Here is a 24,232-nt window from a genome sequence, read left to right as displayed (position 1 = left end):
GTGAAGTTTTGTGAAAATCGGTTTACAATTGTGAACTGCAGGCCATTGATGTACAAACAAACAGAGAGAATGAAAAATCACTCATCGAGTGACACTTGGCAAAATGGAACGGCACTCGGTAGAGAGCACTCCTCCGCCAGGATGAACAGTTTACATTTTGTATCTCACTGATCGGTTGGATCTGAATCCGGACCTTAACCAAAATCGAATCGGCTTGTTCTTGTCACTGAACCAACTCTTCCACCTCGTTTTGTCACAAGTCGTCCACAACTTTTAGAGATATCATGCAATACTGTACATAGTTTTTGGTCCCGTCTCTCAATGGTGAAAAATCACTTGAAAAATTCTCGTATCCGGATCAGGATTTGGATCTTCACCAAAATTGAATCAATTTTTTCCCAACCTGTCCTCCAACTTTTGCGTGAATCCGTCCATAACCTCTTGAGATATGCTATCTATCGTTTTTGGCCCGATCTCCAAATGGTGAAGAATCACTTTAAAAAACTTCTCAGATCTGGATGTGGATTCGGATCTTGCCCAAAATTAAGCATTGTGCTGTCCTTATCCGGTCACCTACAAACACAAATTTTTTTTGAACGATTGCTTGAAAACTGCGGCGAAAAATCATATGACAAACAGACAAACAAACGCTACAGACCAACATACTTGGTGGAAAAAAAAAATTTTCGCCAAGTAATAACACACAGAACCAACGAATGTGCATGAAAAGTCTTTCGATTTCCGAAAGTAACAAACCGACAGAATACCGCACGCGACCAACCAACATACATCTTCGATTTTCACAAGTAACAGACACAGACAGACGGACAGACGGACATGGTGGAAAACACAACCTCCATTCACCTTCGGTAAAAGGGGTAAAAAAATAACAGAGGTAAAAATTAGGTTATTGTCCTGAAGATTTCCACCTCCTAATCCAAAATAATTAAGTCTAGTCAGATAAATAATCAATAACACTGGTCAACACGATTTCTCTTGCATGGAGTTTTTCAACGGATTCGAGCTAACTTTTGGGTGCTAAATCCAAATGTGTCATTAGTTTTTGCCGATCACATCAGGTTTTTGAACTATGAAAAATCATTATTTTTGAGAAAACAGAAATTTTACACTCGAAGTTGAAAAACACTGTTGCATTAGAAGATCGATAGATGCAAAAATGTTTCCAATGAAAGGTACCAACTTCAATTACAATATTTAACTGGAGGGGGAGCACTCGGGAGAGTGCAAAACCTCTGCCACCAATACTGCTGGGTCACTCAAGTGAACTTTATATCTTATTCATTAAATATGATGTCAACAATGCTGACAGAGTTATAGTTCTTTTCTCCATTTTCTTGGGAGGGGGGAGGGGGGTGGGTTGGAAATCACTTAAAACATGCAGGAAAAAAAAAGAAATCGAAATTTTGTTGAAAAAAAAGTTGCAAAAATTTTTTTTCTCTAACAAATTTTTTTGGGGGGGAGGTTGGAAATCACTTAAAATATGTAGAAATGCAAAAAAAAAAAATTTTTCTCTAAAAAATTTTTTTTGGGGGGGGTTGGAAATTACTTAAAACATGTAGAAATGCAAAAAAAAAAATTTTTTTTTTCTCTAAATTTTTTTTCGGGGGTGGGGGTTGGAAATCACTTAAAACATACAAGAAAAAAAAAAAAATCGAAATTTTGTTGAAAAAAAAGTTGCAAAAATTTTTTTTCTCTAACAATTTTTTTTGGGGGGGGGAGGTTGGAAATCACTTAAAATATGTAGAAATGCAAAAAAAAAATTTTTTTCTCGAAAAATTTTTTGTGGGGGGTTGGAAATTACTTAAAACATGTAGAAATGCAAAAAAAAAAAATTTTTTTTTCTAACAATTTTTTTAGGGGGTAACAATTTTTGGGGGGTTGGAAATCACTTAAAACATGTAGAAATGCAAAAAAAAAAAAGTCCTTTTTTGGGGGGTAACAATTTTTTTTGGGGGGGGGGGATTGGAAATCACTTAAAACATGTAGAAATGCAAAAAAAAAAATCCTTTTTTTTGGGGGGGTAACAATTTTTTGGGGGGGGGGGTTGGAAATCACTTAAAACATGTAGAAATGCAAAAAAAAAAAAATTTTCTCTCAATTTTTTCTTTTTGGTGGGGGGGACCAAGTCCAAAATTTAATGACATGATCCTTGGACCATACATACCCCCCCCCCACCAAGTTTCGTCGAAATCCGTCGAGGAGTTTTTCCGTAATACTGTTCACAAACAAACAAACAAACAAACAAACAGAAAGGGGTGAAAACAGTAACCTCCATCCATCTTCGAAGATGGCGGAGGTTAATCACACATTAACATACAATCCACGCTTGCTTGCACATATTTTTACACATTTTCTCGATATTTTTAATGGATGAAAAGTTTACAAATTTCACAAAACTAAGTTAAATATATAGGCAGAAAAAGTTCCCCTTAACATGGTGTACATCACTTAAATACAAGGCATCACTCAAGCTCAAAGCGATTATAATTGGTCACAATAAGCATACAGGTCAAATTCAATCCGCAGAATAAAGAGAAAATGTAAAAATATACAACAATGCGGAGTTCACGACTCATCGATTTAATTTCTCCCCCCCCCCCTGCCCCATTCATATGACCGACTCGAAAACATTAAAAACAGAAAAACGATCCAAATTATTTTAGAAATCTGGTGGTTCTGCACGTCAAACTTCTTAACTTCAGACCTCATCTGTTCGTTAAACGTTAACACTGGGTTGGATACCATTTTGCATTATGGATTTATCCTTCCTTAAAACTCGCTCATGAGAAATGACATTTATATTTATGTTTCCTCGGAGGATCTTTCCAGATTGTTTTGCTTCTCTGTGCAGTTTCACCAAATCACCTATTGACCGTACAAGATAACACTCTTAATTACTGAAGCCTCATTATAAAAGGCCTCGTTATCGTTTTATCAACCCGAAATGATTTCAGCTGCCTAAGAAAGTACAGGCGCTGTTGTACTTTGGAAACCAGTCAGTGTTCTGAGACCATGACAGATCATCATCAGTGATTATACCGAAATACTAAAAAAAAAATGAGTGAAGTCTCAATATCAACATTGTCAATCATGATGAGGGTAACTGAGGTTTGGATTTCCGAAAGTCAGAAATCATCTCTTTAGTATTTTGAGTGTTCAACTTAAGAAAATTATCACTGCACCATGTAACAAAATTCTGAATAGAGTTTCCATAATCCAGTTCACTATCTTTAAGAAAACTGATAATCACAATATGTGCCTGGTGTTGGCTTTATGGTTAGGGTGGTGGGCTTGGGATCCGAGGATCCTGAGTTCAAATCCCACTCAGCTGTCGAATTAATACCAGGTGGGGTTGACTTTGCCAGTCATCCTTCCGAGGTCGGCAAAATGAGTGCCAGCTTGCTGGTATCCTGTGTTGGAGGGGCGACCCGTCCAGGATTGTGCCCAATAGCCAAGGAGACTGCTTAGGCAGCACCAACGCTCTGCACAGAGTATGGTCCCAATGGATGGATGGATGTATGGATAATCACAATGTCATCTGTATATTTACGATATATTTGCACACATGAGTCTTAACGACCACAATTATTCCCACCTCGTGGGGTTGGCCAGATAAAGTTTGTAATTTCTTTGACAGATTACAATATTTGGAATTTTTTTGTTTTTTTTGTACTTTGTTTAGGTTGCCGGCGATAGTTCTCCTACTCTTCATGAAGGACACCATGGGATTTTTAACGCCCATCAACTAATGCTGGCAGACGAGATGCCAGGTTAACGTCCATCCGAGGGACCGCACACACAATGATGAATCACCCTGCCTGTGAAACATCGGGAAGGCAGTTTATAGCTGGGTCTGGAGTCGAACCCAGGCTAGATAGCTTCGAGGCGAGTGCACGTGCCTCCATGCTCATCCTGCCAGCCCAATTTAACTGTTGTAAAATAAAATTAAAATAATACTGAATGTGCAGAAATTCTTGGATATTAACAAATGTAATTTCTGAATGGCATGCTGAGTACTTATTGAAAGAGGAAATCAAATTTCTGTCAAAGCAAAGGGTCTGCACACAGGATGCGATGACACAGTCAGGCCCAATGCATACCGTATGGAACAAATCTGGCAGACAATTTGGGCCAACGCTACTAGTCACTCACTTACGGCCTGCACACTCACAAGCTACACGAGGGTTTCATGGAATGCAGCACGGAGGAACACAAAACAGCCGAGAAAATTTCCTCCAAACGCGTCAGTGCTCACGAACGAAGAGAGTGGAAGAAGTCCCATCAAGCGAAAATCACACAGCAAGTATCAACAAACTTATTCATGGTATTGGCTGGCCGGTGCGTCTTGTAAATCCGATGGATCGGAACAACATAGTACGGTCTACCAATATGTCACTTCCTGTGTCACTTCCAATGCACCGTGATTGTAAGCACTTTATTTGCAGGTCATCAGCCCGTTTGACCACACTAAACAAGTCTAACACCTCGTCAAAGTTTGTTAGCTTTCAAATATAAACCACATCCTTCACTTCGTAAAAGTAACAATATTAATCCTGAAGCATCTCTTGGGATTGACAGAGTTGGCATTATGACATGGCAGATGCTGGGGCAGAGGGCTAGGTGGTGGCGCAAAATGGCCAGGCAGCATCAGTAGGGTCTTATTGGTCTTGAAACCTGAACAGTCTACGTCAGGCTGCTCACTCGGCTCTGCTTAAACAGTGCGAATACAAATGCCCGGACGAGGAGTACAACACACAGGTCATATTTACCTTCTGCTGCTGAGTGCTCGTCTTTTTTCTTGGCCTTGATGTGGTAGGTGCTGTACGAAGGCATGGCAAGTGCAAGGCTGCCGAGATATGGAAGGACAATGAGTTGCATTACAAAGGCCTCATCAACACTTACTCATTTGTTGTTGTTGCTGCTGGATGAGGAACCCAGAACTCAGAGTGAGAGTCTTTGCTGAGTCCTGGGAAGGTAAGCCTTGCGAAGTGGAATCTAAGTCAGCTATCATAACATCTCACCTGTAATCTGTGCTGTTAACAGTTGTCCATGTGTACGTCCGCACAGCTTTGTCGACGTACCTCTGAAATAGGGACAAAGATGACTTGTGAGCAGTATGCAATTCGAACTTCAAATTCCTTGTCATAATATATATGTTTGTTGTTATTGTCTTAAAAAAAAAAACCAGGACTGTAACTATCCTACAACTACAGCACTCCCTCGTTATACCCCATCCCCTCACTTCCTCATCCACCCTGGCTCTCGGTTGTCCCCTCACCCCCTCGAACACTACCGGTTCATCAACCACAATCCCATATCCTCACCACCTCGTCGAGCCCAACTCCACTCCTCATCGAGATACATCACCTCCTCATCGACCTCAAAACCATCCCCCTCACTCCCTCATGCACTCCAAACCCAACCTCTGCACCACATTTCCACCCCTCCCCACCCACCGAATCCTCATCCATAAGAACTCCATTTCTTCAACCCCCTCATTCACAAGTCCAGTATAAATTACCTGAGTGTGTGTTTGATGTTTGAGTGTGTAATTGAGCAAGAGTTTCCAAACTAAATGCAATATCCCTATTTCAGAATGAAGCAACTCTTACTCATTACCTCGTCCACCGACTTTATAAAGGTTTCAAACGTCTCTGATCCAGACTCGCCACTAATCATATTCTTCCGGATCTGCCAACAGACAAAAAAAGGGCAAACTCAGGGCCAAATGTCTCCAGTGCACACACACACACACACACACACACACACACACACACACACACACACACACACACACACACACACACACACACACACACACACACACACACACACACACACACACACACACACACACACACACACACACCTTGTACATGTTATCCACACAAAGTAGGGCCTAAAACATGAAAAAATAAAAAAACTATATGTGGTCCAAAAGTTCTGAGCTGAGCAAATAAGTTAACCCATGACATCAGGAAGGAAAACTCACAAAAGCACGTGCCCCTGATCTTGGGATACTGACCATAACTTTCTTGTCGTGGTGCAATTCTGCATCCAAGAAATCAAGTGTGACTGGTTCTTGGAAGTTTGGGACCTGAGGGAGAAAGAAGAAAAGAAATAAAAAGCAGCCTCAATATATGAAATAAGGCAATGGTGTCAGGAAAGTAATTTGATTTGACGTATCATCGATGCTCTTCTACAGAGCGTTGGTGCTGCCGAAACACTTCTTGGCAAGGGTTATCCTGCGTGGTTTGCCATTGCCCTCCCAGTGTTGTTTGTCCGTGCTCTATCCTCTTAAAATGCTGAAGGTCAAGAAAGGAAGGAGGACGAACAATTTTAAAAGTCTTTGGTACGACTCGGCCGGGGTTTGAATCACCGACCTCCCAGACTCGGAGCAGACGCTCGAAACATTACACCGGGGAATCTGCTTCAGTGAAGTACAGGGCCTGTAAATCCATGTGATCCAAATGCTTTGTCCAAATTTCTTCCGTTCAATCAATGTTTTTATTGTATAACCTTCGCCCCTCTCGAAGATACATTAGCTCTGTGAAGGGAATTATATAGTGTAGGAAAAGGTGTGCACAATGGAATACCAGTTCGGACAGCAAATGATCACATAATCATATCATCCAGCACTCGAGGGGAGAGAGAGAGAGAGAGAGAGAGAGAGAGAGAGAGAGAGAGAGAGAGAGAGAGAGAGAGAGAGAGAGAGAGAGAGAGAGAGAGAGAGAGAGAGAGAGAGAGAGAGAGAGAGAGAGAGAGAGAGAGAGAGAGAGAGAGAGAGAGAGAGAGAGAGAGAGAGAGAGAGAGAGAGAGAGAGAGAGAGAGAGAGAGAGAGAGAGAGAGAGAGAGAGAGAGAGAGAGAGAGAGAGAGAGAGAGAGAGAGAGAGAGAGAGAGAGAGAGAGAGAGAGAGAGAGAGAGAGAGAGAGAGAGAGAGAGAGAGAGAGAGAGAGAGAGAGAGAGAGAGAGAGAGAGAGAGAGAGAGAGAGAGAGAGAGAGAGAGAGAGAAAAGGGCCAGAGTATACGTGGGAGGACAGGCTGGAGTGTGCAGGGGAGGGTGAGGCTGCAGTGGTTCAGGGAAGGCGAAGTTAGAGTGTGCAGGAGAGGGTGAGAATACAGTGTGCAGTGGATGGTGAGGTTGGAGTGTGCAAGAGAGGGTGAGGTTGGAGTGTGCAGGAGAGGGTGAGGCTAGGGTGTACAGTGGAAGGCAAGGATAGAGTGCACTGTGGAAAGGAGTGCACAGTGAGTGGGGGAGGGGGGCAAGCCTCGAGGCTGGATCACAGGGTGGGGGGGGGGTGAGGCTATATTGCAGAAGTGCCCCACCTTGGGTAGAAGGTTTGGATGCAGCAAGACATAGCCATTGGGATCCATGGCAAAGAAATATCCATTTGCGCCCAGCTGCAAAGTGAGAAAAGACGTGGTTTGGTCCTCAAACAAGGTTACATGTTACAGCCCGAGGTCTACAAATTGGAGACCTGAGGAGATCCTGCCACAACCAATAATTCTTACACAAAAGAGAAAAGGATGCAAAATTCCAGCTGCCAAAGACCCGCCAATAAAACTAAAACAAAGGACGAGATAAAGACACAAAGCACGACATTAAATAATCTGATGCAAAGAGAGAACCATAAATTGCCTTCAAGTGTCTGACGAAAAACAACAATTTTGGAAATGAGCTTTGCAGGACTCTGCGCTTTCGAGACGATGAAGTAAAACAAGCAAACAAAGATTTAATGAACAAATAATTTACTGTCCATCCAAGTAATTGCGCCTTCAAAGTGGCAACATCGACTGGACGATCCAGAGAGCATTTCTCCACAAATGCTCGCCATTTGCTGACACATTGGATACTAAAGCAGACAGGATCATTCATCTTGACGGTTGTACAAGACGACGACCTGCGCACAACTCCATTTGCGAACTGATAAGTTGATGCGGTTCCACTCGATACCAAGAGTGATTTTCAAGCCCTCGAGCTCTCGTCTCCAAACGTCTGCATTTCTGCTCTTCCCCCTCTCCAGGCATTTCTCGACATGCCCAAACTTTTGACAGCAACAAGAATTTCTGCTCAATGTGTGATATTTAGTGTTTTCCCTCTCTCCCTCTTTCTTTCTTCCTGTTCGTGCATTCCATTGCTCGTTGTACCCAATTGTTGCCCCACTACCCCACTGTCAGTTCAACCTTTCTCTGCCATGAGCTGGTGTTGTACAGAGTTGGGGGGGGGGAGAAGAAATAAGCTGTTCAGTGCCACAAGAGTGCACCCACCCAAGAGCAAGCACACCTTAGCACCCTAGAACGCACCCACCTCAGCGCCCGAATGCACACCTGCTGCACTACAACAGACCCTTGTCACCCAACCAGTGGAAGTCGTACCAGTGGAGAGCTTGTTTGATAATAATCCAATGATCTGTGCAAAATAAATAATTTCACAAACTCGTTCCTTCACACAAGCGCTCAGATTGTGTAGAATCACAGGATCTTGCACGGCTCTGCTCTGTTCTGCTCAATTTCCCTTGTGCCTCATAAATGCAAAATTCCACCGTGATAGTGGCGAATGCTTGCAACGTATAATAATCTTCACAATACAGCGGTACCAACACCTCATGGACATGCCTGAAGCACGCTGTGAATGCTGGAGGAGTGGCACTTTGTTCCGCATTGTACCAATGGAGACGGCATTGAGAGGCTGCAGCGGGACCATTACCGCGTCGGAGTAGCATTTCTAACGTCACGTAAGGGAGTGATGTCGGACGGGTCCGTGCGAGACGTCTCACCCTGAACTGTGGAGTCAGCCTCTTCACTTCGTCCAGAGAGACATCGACGCCCATTACTCCAAGGATAAGCTGGTTCTGTAAAGAACAGGCGCAGACATCCAAACAGATGCGCAGTGTGAACCGGTAGAGCACAGCCGACGGAAACTGCGCTCCAGCTCCAACCACAAACAGTATAGTCAACATTCATGAACCGTTCCAACCACGGCCACCAATAGCATAAACCACAAACAATACAACAATAACCACAAATGCTGCTCCAGCCGCAGGTCACCACACACAGTACAACGGCAAATTAGGCTTGTTCCTGCCTTCTGTCTGAAATGTCATAAGGTGAGCGCGCAAAGCTCATGGGACACAAAATCACCTTTTACGTCCGCATTGAATTTCACTTATGCTGGGACAAGCTGAAATCGCTGTCCAACTGGATGGTCCACGAAGCCAGACTATATTATCGAACGACATTCGACAAAACGAGGACAAAATGAGAGAAAGAAAAGTTGCCTTTTACCTGCTTTCCACCTTCTTTGGACAAGTTGAAGACCGGCAATGTTCCGGTAATAACAAGGCCCAGGCCCTGTGAGGTGCAGAGAGAGGGAGGCATTCTTACAGCGACATTCCCACACACTGATGTTGTTGATAGATAGACAGGTTATCAACTCTACGGGTGTTGCGGACAACTATACTTCGAGTACAGTCACCTCAGCCCTCCAAACACCTGCTCGTAGATACTCTGAGAAATTCATCCGATCGTCACATTACACTTCTAATGGACTTTGTGTGCAAATGTATGTTTATTGGACGACTGCTCAGTGCTGAAAATAAAAGGATTGTTCTGGGTCGGTCACGTGCAGCAAAATAAAGCAGATCACATTTGCAGTTTGAATGGAACATTAGATATAAAGAAAGGGACTGATGGGTGAAACAAAGAAAAGTGGTTAAAACAAAACAACCTATTAGCACATTGGTAATCAGAACAAATCCAACAGCAATGAATAAATGTGCAAAAGTAAAAGGCAAGCAAAATAAGGGGAACTGATGAAGCATTTCAAGGACAAAATCAACTGAATGATAAAGTCGACTGTGGTAAAGAGAGAGACCACGGCAGACTGTGGGAAAGAGGACGGAGACTGCGTTAGATGGGTACCAGGACAGAGGGTGCAATGCAAGTTAGACAGGACGGAGACTGCGTCAGACGGGACGGAGCCCACGCCAGAAGGGACGGGGACTGCGTCAGACAGGATGAAGCCCATGCCAGACGGGACGGAGCCCATGCTAGAAGGGATGGAGACGGCGTCAGAACGGACGGAGACGGCGTCAGAACGGACGGAGACGGCGTCAGAACGGACGGAGACGGCGTCAGAACGGACGGAGACGGCGTCAGAACGGACGGAGACGGCGTCAGAACGGACGGAGACGGCGTCAGAACGGACGGAGACGGCGTCAGAACGGACGGAGACGGCGTCAGAACGGACGGAGACGGCGTCAGAACGGACGGAGACGGCGTCAGAACGGACGGAGACGGCGTCAGAACGGACGGAGACGGCGTCAGAACGGACGGAGACGGCGTCAGAACGGACGGAGACGGCGTCAGAACGGACGGAGACGGCGTCAGAACGGACGGAGACGGCGTCAGAACGGACGGAGACGGCGTCAGAACGGACGGAGACCACATCATAACGGACGGAGACCACATCATAACGGACGGAGACCGTGTCAGAGAGGATGGAGACCATGTCAGACTGTGGTAAAGAGAATGTAATTTTGACAGACGATGGGAGAGAGGAGGGAGACTGCGTTAGATGGGTGCCAGGACAGAGGGTGCAATGCAAACCAGACAGGATGGAGACCGCATCAGATAGGACGGAAGCGGGGTATATGGGACAGGTTTGTGGTCGATGGGACAGAGGGTGTGGTAGATGGAAGGGAGGGCACAATGGACAGGATGGATGGCGTGGTAGTTAGGATGGAGGGTGTGGTCGATGTGATGGAGGGGTGGTAGATGGGATGGAGAGGGTGGTAGATGTGATGGAGGGGTGGTAGATGGGATGGAGGGGTGGTTGATGGGACGGAGGGCATGGTAGATGCGACAGAGGGAGTGGTAGATGGGATGGAGAGGGTGGTAGATGTGATGGAGGGGGTAGTGGATGGGATGGAGGGGTGGTAGATGGGATGGAGGGGGTGGTTGATGGGACTGAGGGCATGGTAGATGCGACAGAGGGAGTGGTAGATGGGATGGAGGGTGTGGTGGATGGGACTGAGGACATGGTAGATGGGATGGACGGTGTGGTAGATTTGGATGGAGGGCGTGGTAGATGTGACAGAAGGAGTGCTAGATGTAGTGCAGTAGATAGTAGAAAAATCATGCAATTTATGATACATACAATTATGATACAAGCATCAAATTTGGCATTTCTGTTCTGCGGGGATTTCTGATCAAATCTGCCCGATTGGCCATTTGAAAATCCATATTTTGAAAAATTTGAAGGAAAAAAAAAAGCTTCAAAAAAATTTGAAGTCACAGTTGCCTGAAATTCTTGAAGCGCAAGTGAACATCCCAGGCAGAGACTCAAGGGGAGATGCAGTCATCATTGATGGCTCAGCACTTATATTATCAATGCCCTCCCTCCACGTACTTAAAGATATTTGATGACTATGCTAAAGAAGACATCATCCCAAAGTTGGAATCCTATGGTGCCAGGTACGAGAGGGTGGACGTGGTGTTTGATGTGTACAAGAAGTCAAGTCTGAAGTCCGAGGCAAAGTCGAAAAGGGGGCAAGTAATCAGAAGAAGAGTGACAGGAACCAGTAAGACCCCAAGCAACTGGAGAAGCTTTCTTCGAGATGACAGCAAGAAGACTGAGCTGTTTCACTTCTTTGCGGAAAAGATGTGTGAAGCACAGACGACAAGCACAGTCATTGTCACAAAAGGAGAAGATGCCATTAGCAACACAAGGAAGTCACTGGATGCTGCGTCTCCATGTTGTCATGAAGAAGCTGACACTCAAATATTTGTACACGCCAGGGATGCAACGACGGATGGTAGCAAGTCCATTATCATTAAGGCTAATGACACAGACGTACTAGTTATAGCAATATCTGTACTGCCATCCTTACAGGAACTTGGTCTTGAGAACATGTGGATTGCCTTTGGCCAAGGAGCTTATAGATTCCAGTCCATGAGGTAGTTTCTGCAATAGGGCCTGAGAAAGCTCGAGGGATCCCGTACTTCCATGCGTTCACTGGATGTGACGTCGTGTCTGCCTTCCACGGTAAAGGGAAGAAAACTGCATGGCACACTTGGAACACCTTTGATGATGTTTCTGAAACATTCACCAATCTCAGCCAGCATCCAACATTGATTCGTGATCTTGACTTTTTTGAAGGTTTTTTTTTATTTTCAAATTTTTCAAAATTAGGATTTTCAAATGGCCAATCAGGCAGATTTGATTAGAATCCCCTGGAGAACAAATGTGTCAAATTTGATGCTTGTATCATCATTTGCACGATTCCTCTCAAAAATTGCTGTTATCTGCCCCACTAATGGTATGGAGGGCATGGTAGATGGGATGGAGGGTGCGATAGATGGGACGGAGGGCATGGTAAATGGGACGGATGGCATGGTAGATGCGACGGAGGGCATGGTAGATGAGATGGACGGTGCGATAGATGGGACGGAGGGTGCGATAGATGGGACGGAGGGTGCGATAGATGGGACGGAGGGTGCGATAGATGGGACGGAGGGTGCGATAGATGGGACGGAGGGTGCGATAGATGGGACGGAGGGTGCGATAGATGGGACGGAGGGTGCGATAGATGGGACGGAGGGTGCGATAGATGGGACGGAGGGTGCGATAGATGGGACGGAGGGTGCGATAGATGGGACGGAGGGTGCGATAGATGGGACGGAGGGTGCGATAGATGGGACGGAGGGTGCGATAGATGGGACGGAGGGTGCGATAGATGGGACGGAGGGTGCGATCGATGGGACGGAGGGTGCGATCGATGGGACGGAGGGTGCGATCGATGGGACGGAGGGTGCGATCGATGGGACGGAGGGTGCGATCGATGGGACGGAGGGTGCGATCGATGGGACGGAGGGTGCGATCGATGGGACGGAGGGTGCGATCGATGGGACGGAGGGTGCGATCGATGGGACGGAGGGTGCGATCGATGGGACGGAGGGTGCGATCGATGGGACGGAGGGAGCGGTAGATGGGACCGAGTGCTTGCTAGACAGGATGGACAGCACGGTAGACAGGACAAAGGGAACAGTCGAGAGGTCAGAGGGCGTGGTAGAGAGGACAGAGGTTGCATTAGAGAGAACAGAGGGCATGGTAGAGGGGACGGAGGGCATGGTAGACAGGACAGAGGGATGGTAGATGGGACGGACAATGCGGTCAACGGGATGGAGGGTGCGGTCGATGGGACAGAGGGTGCAAGCCAGGACGGAGATCATGTTAGACAGGACGGGGACCATGGTAGACACCATGGAGACAGTGCTCAAAATAGTCATACCACTTGCTCTAGAATAAACCACTTGCTCACATGGTGTAAACGTGCAAGCTCACTATCTCTGGAGGGGCATATTTCCACCACCCCCCCACCCCCACAAGAAGGCCTCTCTCTTAAAATACAAAATAAAAAATACTAAATTATTTGGCCTTATCTGTTACTAATCATTATATGAACTCCACATCATTCCCCAAAACGTTCACACATTGGCTCATGAATAAGCAATAAGTCATCCAGAAAGTCTCAAAACCAGTCTGAAAGTCTCCTCAACAAGAAGGAACATCACTGTACACAATTATCTCACTCACCAACGCATCCTTGTAGACATTAGTCCATTGAACTTGCTTATACCCAGAACCAGCAAGCACCATTGGACGGCCTAATACATCCAAGTACTCCTGTGGGTCAAGAACATCATTACTGCAGACCTCTCAGACTGTTGAAGAGCAAAAGTGCAAAATTATTGCCGTATTCCACAATTCGTAAAACATGTCCTCCTTATTAATCATTCAATCTTAGCATGTTCTTAACATGGCCTCCAGATCGGTCATTCAATCTTTTAAAATGAAGGTATCACCAACAGGTACATGTGATCACCAACAAAGGCTTAGGTCCTCACCCGGGACAGCATGAAGACCACTCAGTGGTGAAGGGCTGAAAATGAGCCTTGCCTTGATGGGCAGCTGTATTATTTGCTTATGACTTAAACCTTGAGTTTGGATCCTCCCAACTACAACCACTTATTAGTCTGCATTCGCGAAGCGAAAAGCGGGGTTCAGCATCCGTCCCGTATGTTTGTACGTGTGTATCTGCATTGTGCGATTCACTATTCTCTGGAACCGCTTGTCGGATTGACACAAAATTTTCGCAATAGGTGCGACTACTCATGTAGAAGGTTTTAATGAAAATTATGATGTCATAGGTCATGTGGTGTTGCAGCCATGATGGAAAAAAAGAAGAAACATTGGACCTCTTTCTCTGAAACCGCTCCATGGAAAAAATTGAACTTGGCACGTGTCAAGGTCCTCCCCATGGGGAACAAGTGATTTTTCTTTTTAATGACATCATAGGTTCCTTTGTTATGATGTCATGATTGCATACGTAGATGGAGAACGCTACCATCTGATCAGTATGAAAATTTTTGAGGGTCATCGAGGGATAAATTGGTGAACAGAAAAAAAAATTATGACGTCATCGGTCATGTGGTTCGGCAGACTTTGATTTTGATTTTTTTTTAAACCCTTCAAAAATCTTCTCCGAAATGGCTGAACAGATCGAGGAGAAACTTTACAGGTATGACCGCCTATCCATGAAGAACAAAAAGTTCCCCACCTATGATGTCATAGGTCACATGGTTTGTCAGCCATATTGGATTTACCCTAAAATCTTTTAAAAATATATATTCTCCAGAGCGGCTGGACAGATCGAGGAAACTTCACACACGTGTTTCCCAAGTCTTAGGGATACCAGGGTGTTCATGAATAATTGATAGGTCATGTGATTTGGCAGCCATATTGGATTGGAGGAACATATATTAAAAAGATTCTCTCTCTTGAACCACTGTATGAATAGACATGAAACTTCAAAATTATGATGTAGTAGTGATGGGGAATATATGTTTTAAATTTAAACCTGATCAGACATATGGTCTGGCAGGCAGAATTATTTAATTTTTAGAATGCGTAAAAAAAAAAAAAATTCCTTTTAAACTTGGTCTTACATTTGATTTTAATTAATTTTTTTGAACACAAATTTACCGCCAGAAGAGTTGGCTCAAGTTCTTCTCAAGACTGCACAAGGTAAGTATTCCATGAATTCCATCTTGTTTGTTATTCATTCAGTTTCACAAAGTTAAATCACTCGGTCTCACCATGTCTTCTACACAAGTCATCGAGTCTCACCATGCTCATCGCATGGTCCTCCACTCAGACTCAACCATATTTCCAACCATCTCTTCCACACAAATCATTATTCACATTATGTTCATATTGTTTCATCACAATCTTGGAACATCGAATGTGAAACTCACGAGGTACTGTCACAGCACGCGGCTTGAAGAACAAGCATTTTTTTTTCCTTTTTCTGAAATCCTCGATCCAATACAATTGCCGCATATTCTACTCCGAGCATGCATTACTGTCTCATCGGAAAACAAAATCGGTTTCACACAAGCATCCTCTAAAACACTGACAAACTACAAAAGGCACACATGTGACCGAAAATTTGTTTTCATAGCCTACCTGCGTGTTCAATCGAATCGCCCCGATGGAGGGTATTTCAAAGAAGTATCCTGGAAGAGAAATTGATGGCCGACACAGAGCACGTGTGTAAGCATGACCCGTTTACATGAGTGACTTCACCCCCATTCCCCGAAAGTGACTTCACCCCCATTCCCCCCCCCAACCGCTTCCCACCCATGTTATAAATCAAGAGACCTCTCAATTTAAAACAGAATTGAAAAGGCAAATTTGCATTCAAATTAAAATTGGGAAGTGTACAACAAACAAACCGGTATGTAATATTACATTCATAAATCTGCATGGCAGTTCCCTGTAACAAAAGCCTATAAAACAAACATGATATCAAAGGATACATTTTAAACAAGAGCAGTTCTTAATAGATATATTCACAGGAAGTGCGGCTGGGGGGGGGGAGCTTGCATTTTTATTTAACCCTTTTGCGGTGGTGTGGGAAGCACATCGAACCTTTGTTGTTGCATGCCATCCACTGAATTGGTGAAATGTCGTAGTTGTGTTGTCCCACGGAGAAAGTGAAAACTCGGACCTGCATGTCATGGACACGTTGCCCACACGGACATTACTCTAATATCACAGGCTGACAATAAGCTTGTGTTTAAATGAGCGTAAACTGTGAATGAACGGGTGTGGGCGGGTAAACACCTACGGTGTCCTCATCTTAAAGACTTGCCATTAACTATTTTTGAATGATTTTCACAATGTTGTGAAAGATTAGTCACTATTTCTGAACTAAATAAACCGGTTTCATGGTAACCGCCGGCTCCCATGTATCCGATAAGAAAATTAAATCATCACCATCATACATGGCCCTCATGATGGATGCCATTAGTGCTTCAATCGTGTATATTTCAGTGCAAACAAAAAACACTTTAAATAATTATCACAGATATGTGTCACACAAGTCTATTACACTGTGTGATCGTTTCACCTCACTATTTAGCTCCACTATGTTTGGGTGTCCCTGATGTCATGGAGCAATAACACAATCATGAGAATTTATATTGTAAAGAGAATTCGTTAATGTAAAATAACTAATTATCCATGTTACATAAAATAGGGAGGTGAACAGCTTAAAACGAGGTCACAGTAACCGTTTGTCGTGTGTGTATGTGTGTGTGTGTGTGTGAGAGGGGGGAGAGAGAGAGACAGAGAGACAGAGAGACAGAGAGACAGAGAGACAGAGAGACAGAGAGACAGAGAGAGAGAGAGAGAGAGAGAGAGACAGAGAGAGAGACACAGAGAGAGAGAGAGAGAGACACAGAGAGAGAGAGAGACAGAGAAAGAGAGAGAGAGAGAGACAGAGAGAGAGAGAGAGACAGAGACAGAGAAAGAGACAGAGACAGAGACAGAGACAGAGACAGAGACAGAGACAGAGACAGAGACAGAGACAGAGACAGAGACAGAGACAGAGACAGAGACAGAGACAGAGAGAGAGAGAGAGAGAGAGAGAGAGACAGAGACAGAGACAGAGACAGAGACAGAGACAGAGACAGAGACAGAGACAGAGACAGAGACAGAGACAGAGACAGAGAGAGAGAGAGAGAGAGAGAGAGAGAGAGAGAGAGAGAGAGAGAGAGAGAGAGAGAGAGAGAGAGAGAGAGAGAGACAAAGGACAGACAGAGAGACGAGACACAGATAAACAAGAAAGAGAGAGACAAGACAGAGACAGAGAGTAGTGGAGGTGGAAAGCTAAGCAGTACAAGTTAGTTAATCCTTTCCATGCAATGACAATGGCAGCGATCTGAGAAACACAAGAACACAATCCTTGCTCTTCCATGACACTCAGTCTTGTCGAGATTTTTTTGATTTTTTTTTTTTACATGGACACAGCAAAGAATAATGGAGAATTAAATTCGTGAGGATGCAACAGGTAGAATATTCCTGTGTGATTGAGTTTCAATCACATTTACCGTCGTATTGTTGTTCTTGAACACCTGCCGTGCTCGATCTTCACCACCGTCTGTGAACAGCATGATCATTTTGTTGCAGTTCGCTCGGGAGATGTTTTTTGTCTGCAATGGGGGTTCAGCATCATTAGAGACAAGAAATCTTTGATAGATGCACCATCTTACACCTGTCTATACACACACTGATAACCTTAACATCACCATCCTACAACTACGCATATCTGTGGAATCAAAAGGACATCTTCATAACCACAATGTGTACTCCGAAAACCTGGAGCATATTTTATGGCAGGAATACTCAGACAGTGTGCTCTGTTGGATGTGTCTGATCAAAGTGGACAAGTAGACAGCACATATTTTCTTACACAATGGCACTTGGCCCATATAGAGTACCCCAAAGAACGTTTTAAAAGAGATGCACACATTGTCAGAATGTGCCATTAAAATAATTACAACCCGTCTCAACACAGATGGTGAGAGCAAAGGTTTTGTTCCAGCACGACGTCCTGTGGGACAGAACGGTACAAACCACACCGGAGAAAAGCAGACACATTTTTACCCAGACAACTGTAATTTTAAAAAAAGATTTGTGTGCTGCTGAACGAAATCCCTTTAACTCATTAGGAGGTCCAATGAAAGGCCTGTTAACACATCAAAGATTTCATTTCGGTCACCCACAAGCGCTGCCAACAAACGTTACCGAACCGCTTACCCAGCATGAATGGAAGGCGAACGGAAATCCTGACAATTCACCGGTCTATGATAGATTCCGCGTGTCTATTTCAAATCAGTGGTCGGTCGTAAGACCCAGAATGATGAGTATACTTGGTGTATTACCACAAGACCGATAATGATGGTGCCCACCCTCTACATACAAGGTCATGAGACCAAACATATCTGTAGCTCATCGATCTTGCCCTCACTCCTCACATCAAGCAGCTGGTTGAAGGCGTATTGCAGACCAGCGGTGTAATTGGTCACACCCTTTGCAGTCATCTTCTGGACAGCATTTTTGAGCTCCCTCTTGTTCCGCACATTCGCCTGCACCAGGTTCTTGAAGCATCCCACAGTCTCTGCGGTGTCGTTGAACTGAACACATCATAAGGAAGGGTACCAAAGCAGATGGTGAGTGAAAGGGAAGGGTAGGAGTGGAAGTGCTTGAATGAGTGAAAGAGAGAGAAAATGTTATATTTTTGATAGCATGGAGGGAGGGTGTAAGGATGTCAATCTCTATATATAATACACATGTTCTGTTTGTTTATTTGGTTGTTTGTCTTTCCAACAATTTTCTCTTAAACTACCTAACCAGGGACCATAAAACCCATATCATTATGAAGGTCTTTGTCCGAGGAGTTCTGGTTGCATGTTATTTTTCCATTACCAATGACCTTATATGTTTTTAATCATTTCGGTTATCCGCTATTTTACTGATGAATTGTGAGATAACAGAATCTTGTGAGATTGTGAATTAATGAACCAGAACAGAAATACTGTTAAGAATGGGAAGAAAGGAGGAGGGTAGAACAGACAGTTGGCAGAGGAAGGTTGAGTGATTGGTAGGAGGGGGAGGAGTTGAGGACTTGGGGTTGGGGGGGGTTGAGGACTTCGAGCTGGGGGGGTTGAGGACTTCTTGCTGGGAGGAGGGTTGAGGACTTCGGGCTGGGAGGGGGTTGAGGACTTGGGGTTGGGAGGGGATTGAGGACTTGTGGTTTGGAGGGGGTTGAGGACTTGTGGTTGGAAGGAGGGGTTGAGGACTTGTGGGTGGGAGTGGAGGTTGAGGACTTTGGGCTGGGAGGGGGCGGTGGGGAGGGGGAGGGTAGTTGAGGACTTGAGGTTGGGAGGAGGGGTTGAGGACTTGTGGGGGGGAGGAGGGGTTGGGAAGGGGGAGGGTAGTTGAGGACTTGAGGTTGGGAGGAGGGGTTGAGGACTTGTGGGTGGGAGTGGAGGTTGAGGACTTGGGGTTGGGAGGGGGTTGAGAATGAGGTTGGGACAGGGAGTTGAGGATTTGGGGTTGGGAGGAGGGGTTGAGGACTTGGTGTTGGGAGGGGAGGTTGAGAACTTGGGGTTGGGAGGGGGTTGAGGACTTGGGGTTAGGAGGAGAGGTTGAGGACTTGGGGTTGGGAGGGGGTGAGGACTTGGGGTTGGGAGGAGGAGTTGAGGACTTGGGGTTGGGAGGGGGGTTGAGGACTTGTGGTTTGAAAGGGGGTTGAGGACTTGGGGTTGGGAGGAGGGGTTGAGGACTTGTGGGTGGGAGTGGAGGTTGAGGACTTGGGGTTGAGGACTTGGGGTTGAGGACTTGGGGTTGGGAGGAGGGTTGAGGACTTGGGATTGGGAGGGGGGTTGAGGACTTGGGGTTGGGAGGAGGAGTTGAGGACTTGGGGCTGGGAGGGGGTTTTGAGGACTTGGATTTAGGTGTGATGGGGGGGGCAGGGTGGTTTGAGGTCTTCAAGTCATATTTTACATTACATGGAATTTCTTCAAGTACCTGCTATACTGTTATACAAGGGTAATCAACGTGCGGCACATGTGCCACGAGTGACACGCAAGATGATTTTTAGTGGCATGCGCAATAAAAGTCTAATTCACGGCAAAGAAACGAAGTTGAAAAAAACCCAATTAAAAACTATGCTTGACTGCTTTGTCAATCTCTGGAATAAAAAGTAAACAAGAGCTTTCATTGCTCACATAATTAAATGGAAGAGCAAGAAGGAACCCAAAGAAGTAAAGAGCAAAGATGGAGTCATCAGGAGGAACCGGGATAGGATTCGGGCTTCAGCCGCTACTCCACAACCCTCAAACCCATCCAGGCACAGCCAAGTGAGCCTGACAGAAAAATTTCTGCAATAATTCACTTCTCCTAAGAGACATGGATAACGAAAGAGAGGAATAGAGAGTAAAAGATAAAAGAGAAGAAAAACCAAGAATTTGAATGAATAAAAAGAATTGTGAAAAAAAAAACTTAGAAAGAAATGTGAGAGGAACAAAGATGTCAGGAAGAACCCAGACAGATAGATTTCAGCAGTTAGGTAAGTTAGATTCAGCTAAGCCACATTTGCTATACGGCGAGAATACAGCGGCCGTACGCCCTCTGAATTGACAGAAACGTGCGGCGGCCGCAGAGTTTCTGAGGTCTACGCCGTATGGCTATATTTTACAGGCCGTAAGGTCGCCGTGGAATTATAACGCGGAGTTATAACTTTTTTCATTTCTACGTTCGCCGTAGCAATTCGACAAGCCGAAAAAAAAAACTGGTAAAAATTTTTTTTTAAAAATGAACCCATTCGTTACCATCCGTCTGGCCGCACGTTCGCCTTCGGGCCCCCCTGCGGTCCCCTTGCGGTCGCCTTGCGGGAACCTTGCGGGCACCTTGCGTCTGCCTTAAAAATTCGATGGCCGCCGCAGGAACGCCCTAAGGTCACCGTGCGACATCAAATCAAAGACCGTACGGCACCCCCACGTTTTCGGTCTCCACAATTTATAAATACGCCGTGCGGCTCCCCGAAAAATAAAAACATATGTGACTGCTACATTGTGTGACCGTGGAAATACTGCGGCCGCCGTATAATTGCTAGTGGCCATAGATTTTGGAGACCCCACGGCCGCCGTGGCAAATGCGACCTTGGCCTTACTCCCCCAGGCTAAAACACAGCAACATGTACAAGCTTCCAGAGGTCCGTCCATTTCGATCCTTTTTTAAAATATATTATAATTTTTTTCTGAAGAAAAGTCCAGTTTTGATTGTGTGACACTAATAACTTTTGCATCGTATACCTCCCGATAACATGACAACCTATCATGCATGATCCTTGGCAGTGTGACCACTCCTTGGCTTTTTTCACAAGATCTTGGCTCTTCGTTGTTCACCTTGGCATCTTGGTTTTCTATAGGTTTTCTATTATCATCGATTTTCTGAAACCTTGTGAATTCTTGGCTTTTTTCATTGGCTCACCTTGGCATTTATCAAAATGAGGAGTGGTCACACTGGTCCTTGATACCTTGGCTGATCGATCTGGAAGATGATCTTCAGAGTAAAGCGTCTTGATAACCTCATTGGCGAGATTAAAAACATGGCAAGGATTATTCATCGTTAGCCCCTTCGGTTTCTGATGCTCATCATCCTGCTGACAATGGATATACGTACTGTATGGAGATACAATATGCGCACGACACACACAAACGCTAAACGCAAGGATGGGCCAACGCTGTGTCATGGATTCTGGACGAAGCACACCATGACGCCACAACACCCACTGGTGCACGGTGTGCTATTTATTTAATTATTTGAAATCACCAAATGACATAAGTGTGGAACCATTTGACCGATAGCATGTCTTCCCCAATAATAATAATAATAATAATAGTAATAATGAAAAATAACAAAAAAAAATAACCGCACCATATCCGAAGGAGGCAATGCAGAAAAAAAGAAGTCTGTGTGCATGGGTAGTGGGTACATGGGTACACATGTCAAAACTGCAAATACCAAGTTGCGACGCTGGTTATCCCTGCATGGAGGCAGGACCTCCCAGGAATCGAAACCATACTCATTTACGTTATCAACTACAAACGAATGAGACACAGTGGGTTATAAAGGTTCTACTTCTTCATTTATGATGGACGGATGGAAAGAGGGACATAACAAATATTGAAGTGGGTGCAATGCTTAAAAAAACACAAATAGTATGCATAACAGGGACTGCCTGCACTACATTATGTTTCGTGGATCCAGCCAATCTTGATTTAGAGGAAATCTCGCGAGAAGTGTCATTGATCACGTTTGTTTGGACAAAATGGCGGCTCTTAAAAAGCAAAGTTCGATGCTCGCTCATTTCAGCCACCTTGGAGAGATGAATTCGGATTTGTTCAACATAAAGACCATGCTGTTTGTAATCTGTGTTGTGAGAGCGTTGTTTGCCACACATCAAGTGTCCGACGACATTTTCAGATAAAGCATGACAACCTCTTCAAGGATGAACCGGACAAGGCTGAGTCAATCAAACGGGCCACGGCGAAGTACGGAAAGCAAAGCAGTGTCTTTCCTAACGTCTGTGTCAGTAAAAATGAAGCCACGGAGGGAAGGTACAAAACCATACACTGGTGTGACAAAACCTGGAAACTCATTTACAGATGGGGAATACATAAAAGAGGCTTTTCTCAGTTGTTCAAATGTTTTGTTCAATGGTTTGCCCGGTAAAGACACAATCATCTCCAGAATTAAACACGTATCTGTGTCTGCCAAATAGGTGAAGAGACGTATAAGCGAAATGGCAGAAAACGTCAACAGACAGATGGTGGTGTTTAAAGATGCAGCGGTATTTAGTGTGCTGCTTGATGAGAGTGTGTATTTAAATGACGTACCACAATTCGCAGTTGTTGCGAGGTACTGTGACTCAGACAAATTTAGAGATAAGAAGAGCTATGTTGCCGAAAACCCATGCGTGGCACGACGACGGCGGAAGATGTCGCAAAGACATTTGTTGATCATTTTGAGGAAAGAGTAAAGAAAAAATATTATCTGTGACAAGAAACGGTGTTGCTATGGTCGGAAAACAGAAGGGATTTGTAAAGATCATTGAGGATCAAATTTGTCACCCGACGGTTTTCGTTGTATTATTCATCAAGAAAATCTCTGTGGAAAAGATTTCTCGTTCTGAGCTTCATAATGTGACGATGACAGTGGTGGAGATAGTGAATTTTCTTGTTGCTCGATCTGCCTCGATGCACAGGCAGTTTCGAGCTCTGTTGGAGGAGCTGTACAGTGGATACAAGGACATTCGGACTTCACAGCAATGTTGGTTGGCTAAGCCGTGGGAAGGTTTGTGGACTGTCTTGATGCAATTAGATATTTTTGTTAGAAAAGGGTCGAAACAAACAAACTCAACTTCCGTCTGCAGCGTGCGGGCCAAACTGTTGCGGATCTTTTTGAAACATGGAAGGCGTTTCTTGTGAAACTTGTCATGTTTTTTTTCTCAGGACATTGGCACCTCGACTTTCCGCTATTTCCAACATCTTAAAGAACTATCGACACATTGCACTGTCAGTGTTGCCAAAATTGAAATGTACAAGCATAATTTTCTGTCAGATTTCAAGATTTCCAACATTTTGGCCTGAAGTTTTCCTTTCTCATTAAACCAGACAACTTTGATACCAGTGACATGGATTTGACAGTGTTTCAGTGAATGGGTGTTGAGGATTTTGAAATGCAGCTCATTGAGTTACAATGCACAGACTTATGGGCCTCGAAGTTTCGGGATCTGCGGAGAGCGAGAGAGAGCGAGAGAGAGCGAGAGGGAGCGAGAGAGAGCGAGAGGGAGCGAGAGAGAGCGAGAGGGAGCGAGAGAGAGCGAGAGAGAGCGAGAGAGAGATAGCGAGCGAGAGAGAGAGAGAGAGAGAGAGAGAGAGAGAGATAGCGAGCGAGAGAGAGAGAGAGAGAGAGAGAGAGAGATAGCGAGCGAGAAAGAGAGCGAGAGAGATAGAGCGAGAGCGAGAGAGAGCGAGACCACGAGGTCTCTATCCTGACCTGTTGGAAGTCCCTGTCTGTGAAATTTGACTGTTTGAAGAAAGTGGCATTTTCACTGCTCCCAGCATTTGGATCTACATGACTCTGTGAACAGATATTTTCACATATGAAGTCAGTTCTCTGTCCCTCCCAAAGCTGGTTAACAATTTATTGAACACCCAGAGGCTCGTGTGCCGCTTAAAATGTCAAACTATGAACTCGAGATTGGAGAACAAGGCAAAGGAAAGCAAGGCCAA

The 24,232-nt window shown here is 44.8% G+C and overlaps 1 protein-coding gene across 12 annotated transcripts in view; it reads right to left on the bottom strand.

Moving 5' to 3' along the window:
* The window catches only part of CACNA2D2 (calcium voltage-gated channel auxiliary subunit alpha2delta 2), a 206,011-nt gene that overhangs the window by 44,951 nt on the left and 136,828 nt on the right, over window positions 1–24,232 (bottom strand). For all 12 annotated transcript variants that reach the window (XM_085864352.1, XM_085864353.1, XM_085864355.1 and 9 more), the window contains 12 exons: window positions 18,407–18,565; window positions 17,480–17,581; window positions 16,017–16,095; window positions 15,552–15,601; window positions 13,620–13,709; window positions 9,308–9,373; window positions 8,800–8,874; window positions 7,349–7,423; window positions 6,047–6,118; window positions 5,641–5,712; window positions 5,043–5,104; window positions 4,791–4,867 (listed from right to left, as the gene is read on the bottom strand). In XM_085864352.1, coding sequence (XP_085720478.1) covers window positions 4,791–4,867; window positions 5,043–5,104; window positions 5,641–5,712; window positions 6,047–6,118; window positions 7,349–7,423; window positions 8,800–8,874; window positions 9,308–9,373; window positions 13,620–13,709; window positions 15,552–15,601; window positions 16,017–16,095; window positions 17,480–17,581; window positions 18,407–18,565 — 979 coding nt within the window. The remainder of the gene's footprint in view (window positions 1–4,790; window positions 4,868–5,042; window positions 5,105–5,640; window positions 5,713–6,046; window positions 6,119–7,348; window positions 7,424–8,799; window positions 8,875–9,307; window positions 9,374–13,619; window positions 13,710–15,551; window positions 15,602–16,016; window positions 16,096–17,479; window positions 17,582–18,406; window positions 18,566–24,232) is intronic.

This window comes from Eptatretus burgeri, chromosome 18 (assembly GCF_056783735.1).
Source record: "Eptatretus burgeri isolate ZD-2024b chromosome 18, Ebu_testis_v1, whole genome shotgun sequence".
In the NCBI taxonomy this organism is placed as follows: Eukaryota; Metazoa; Chordata; class Myxini; order Myxiniformes; family Myxinidae; genus Eptatretus; species Eptatretus burgeri.
This window is presented reverse-complemented; position numbering and strand designations above follow the sequence as displayed.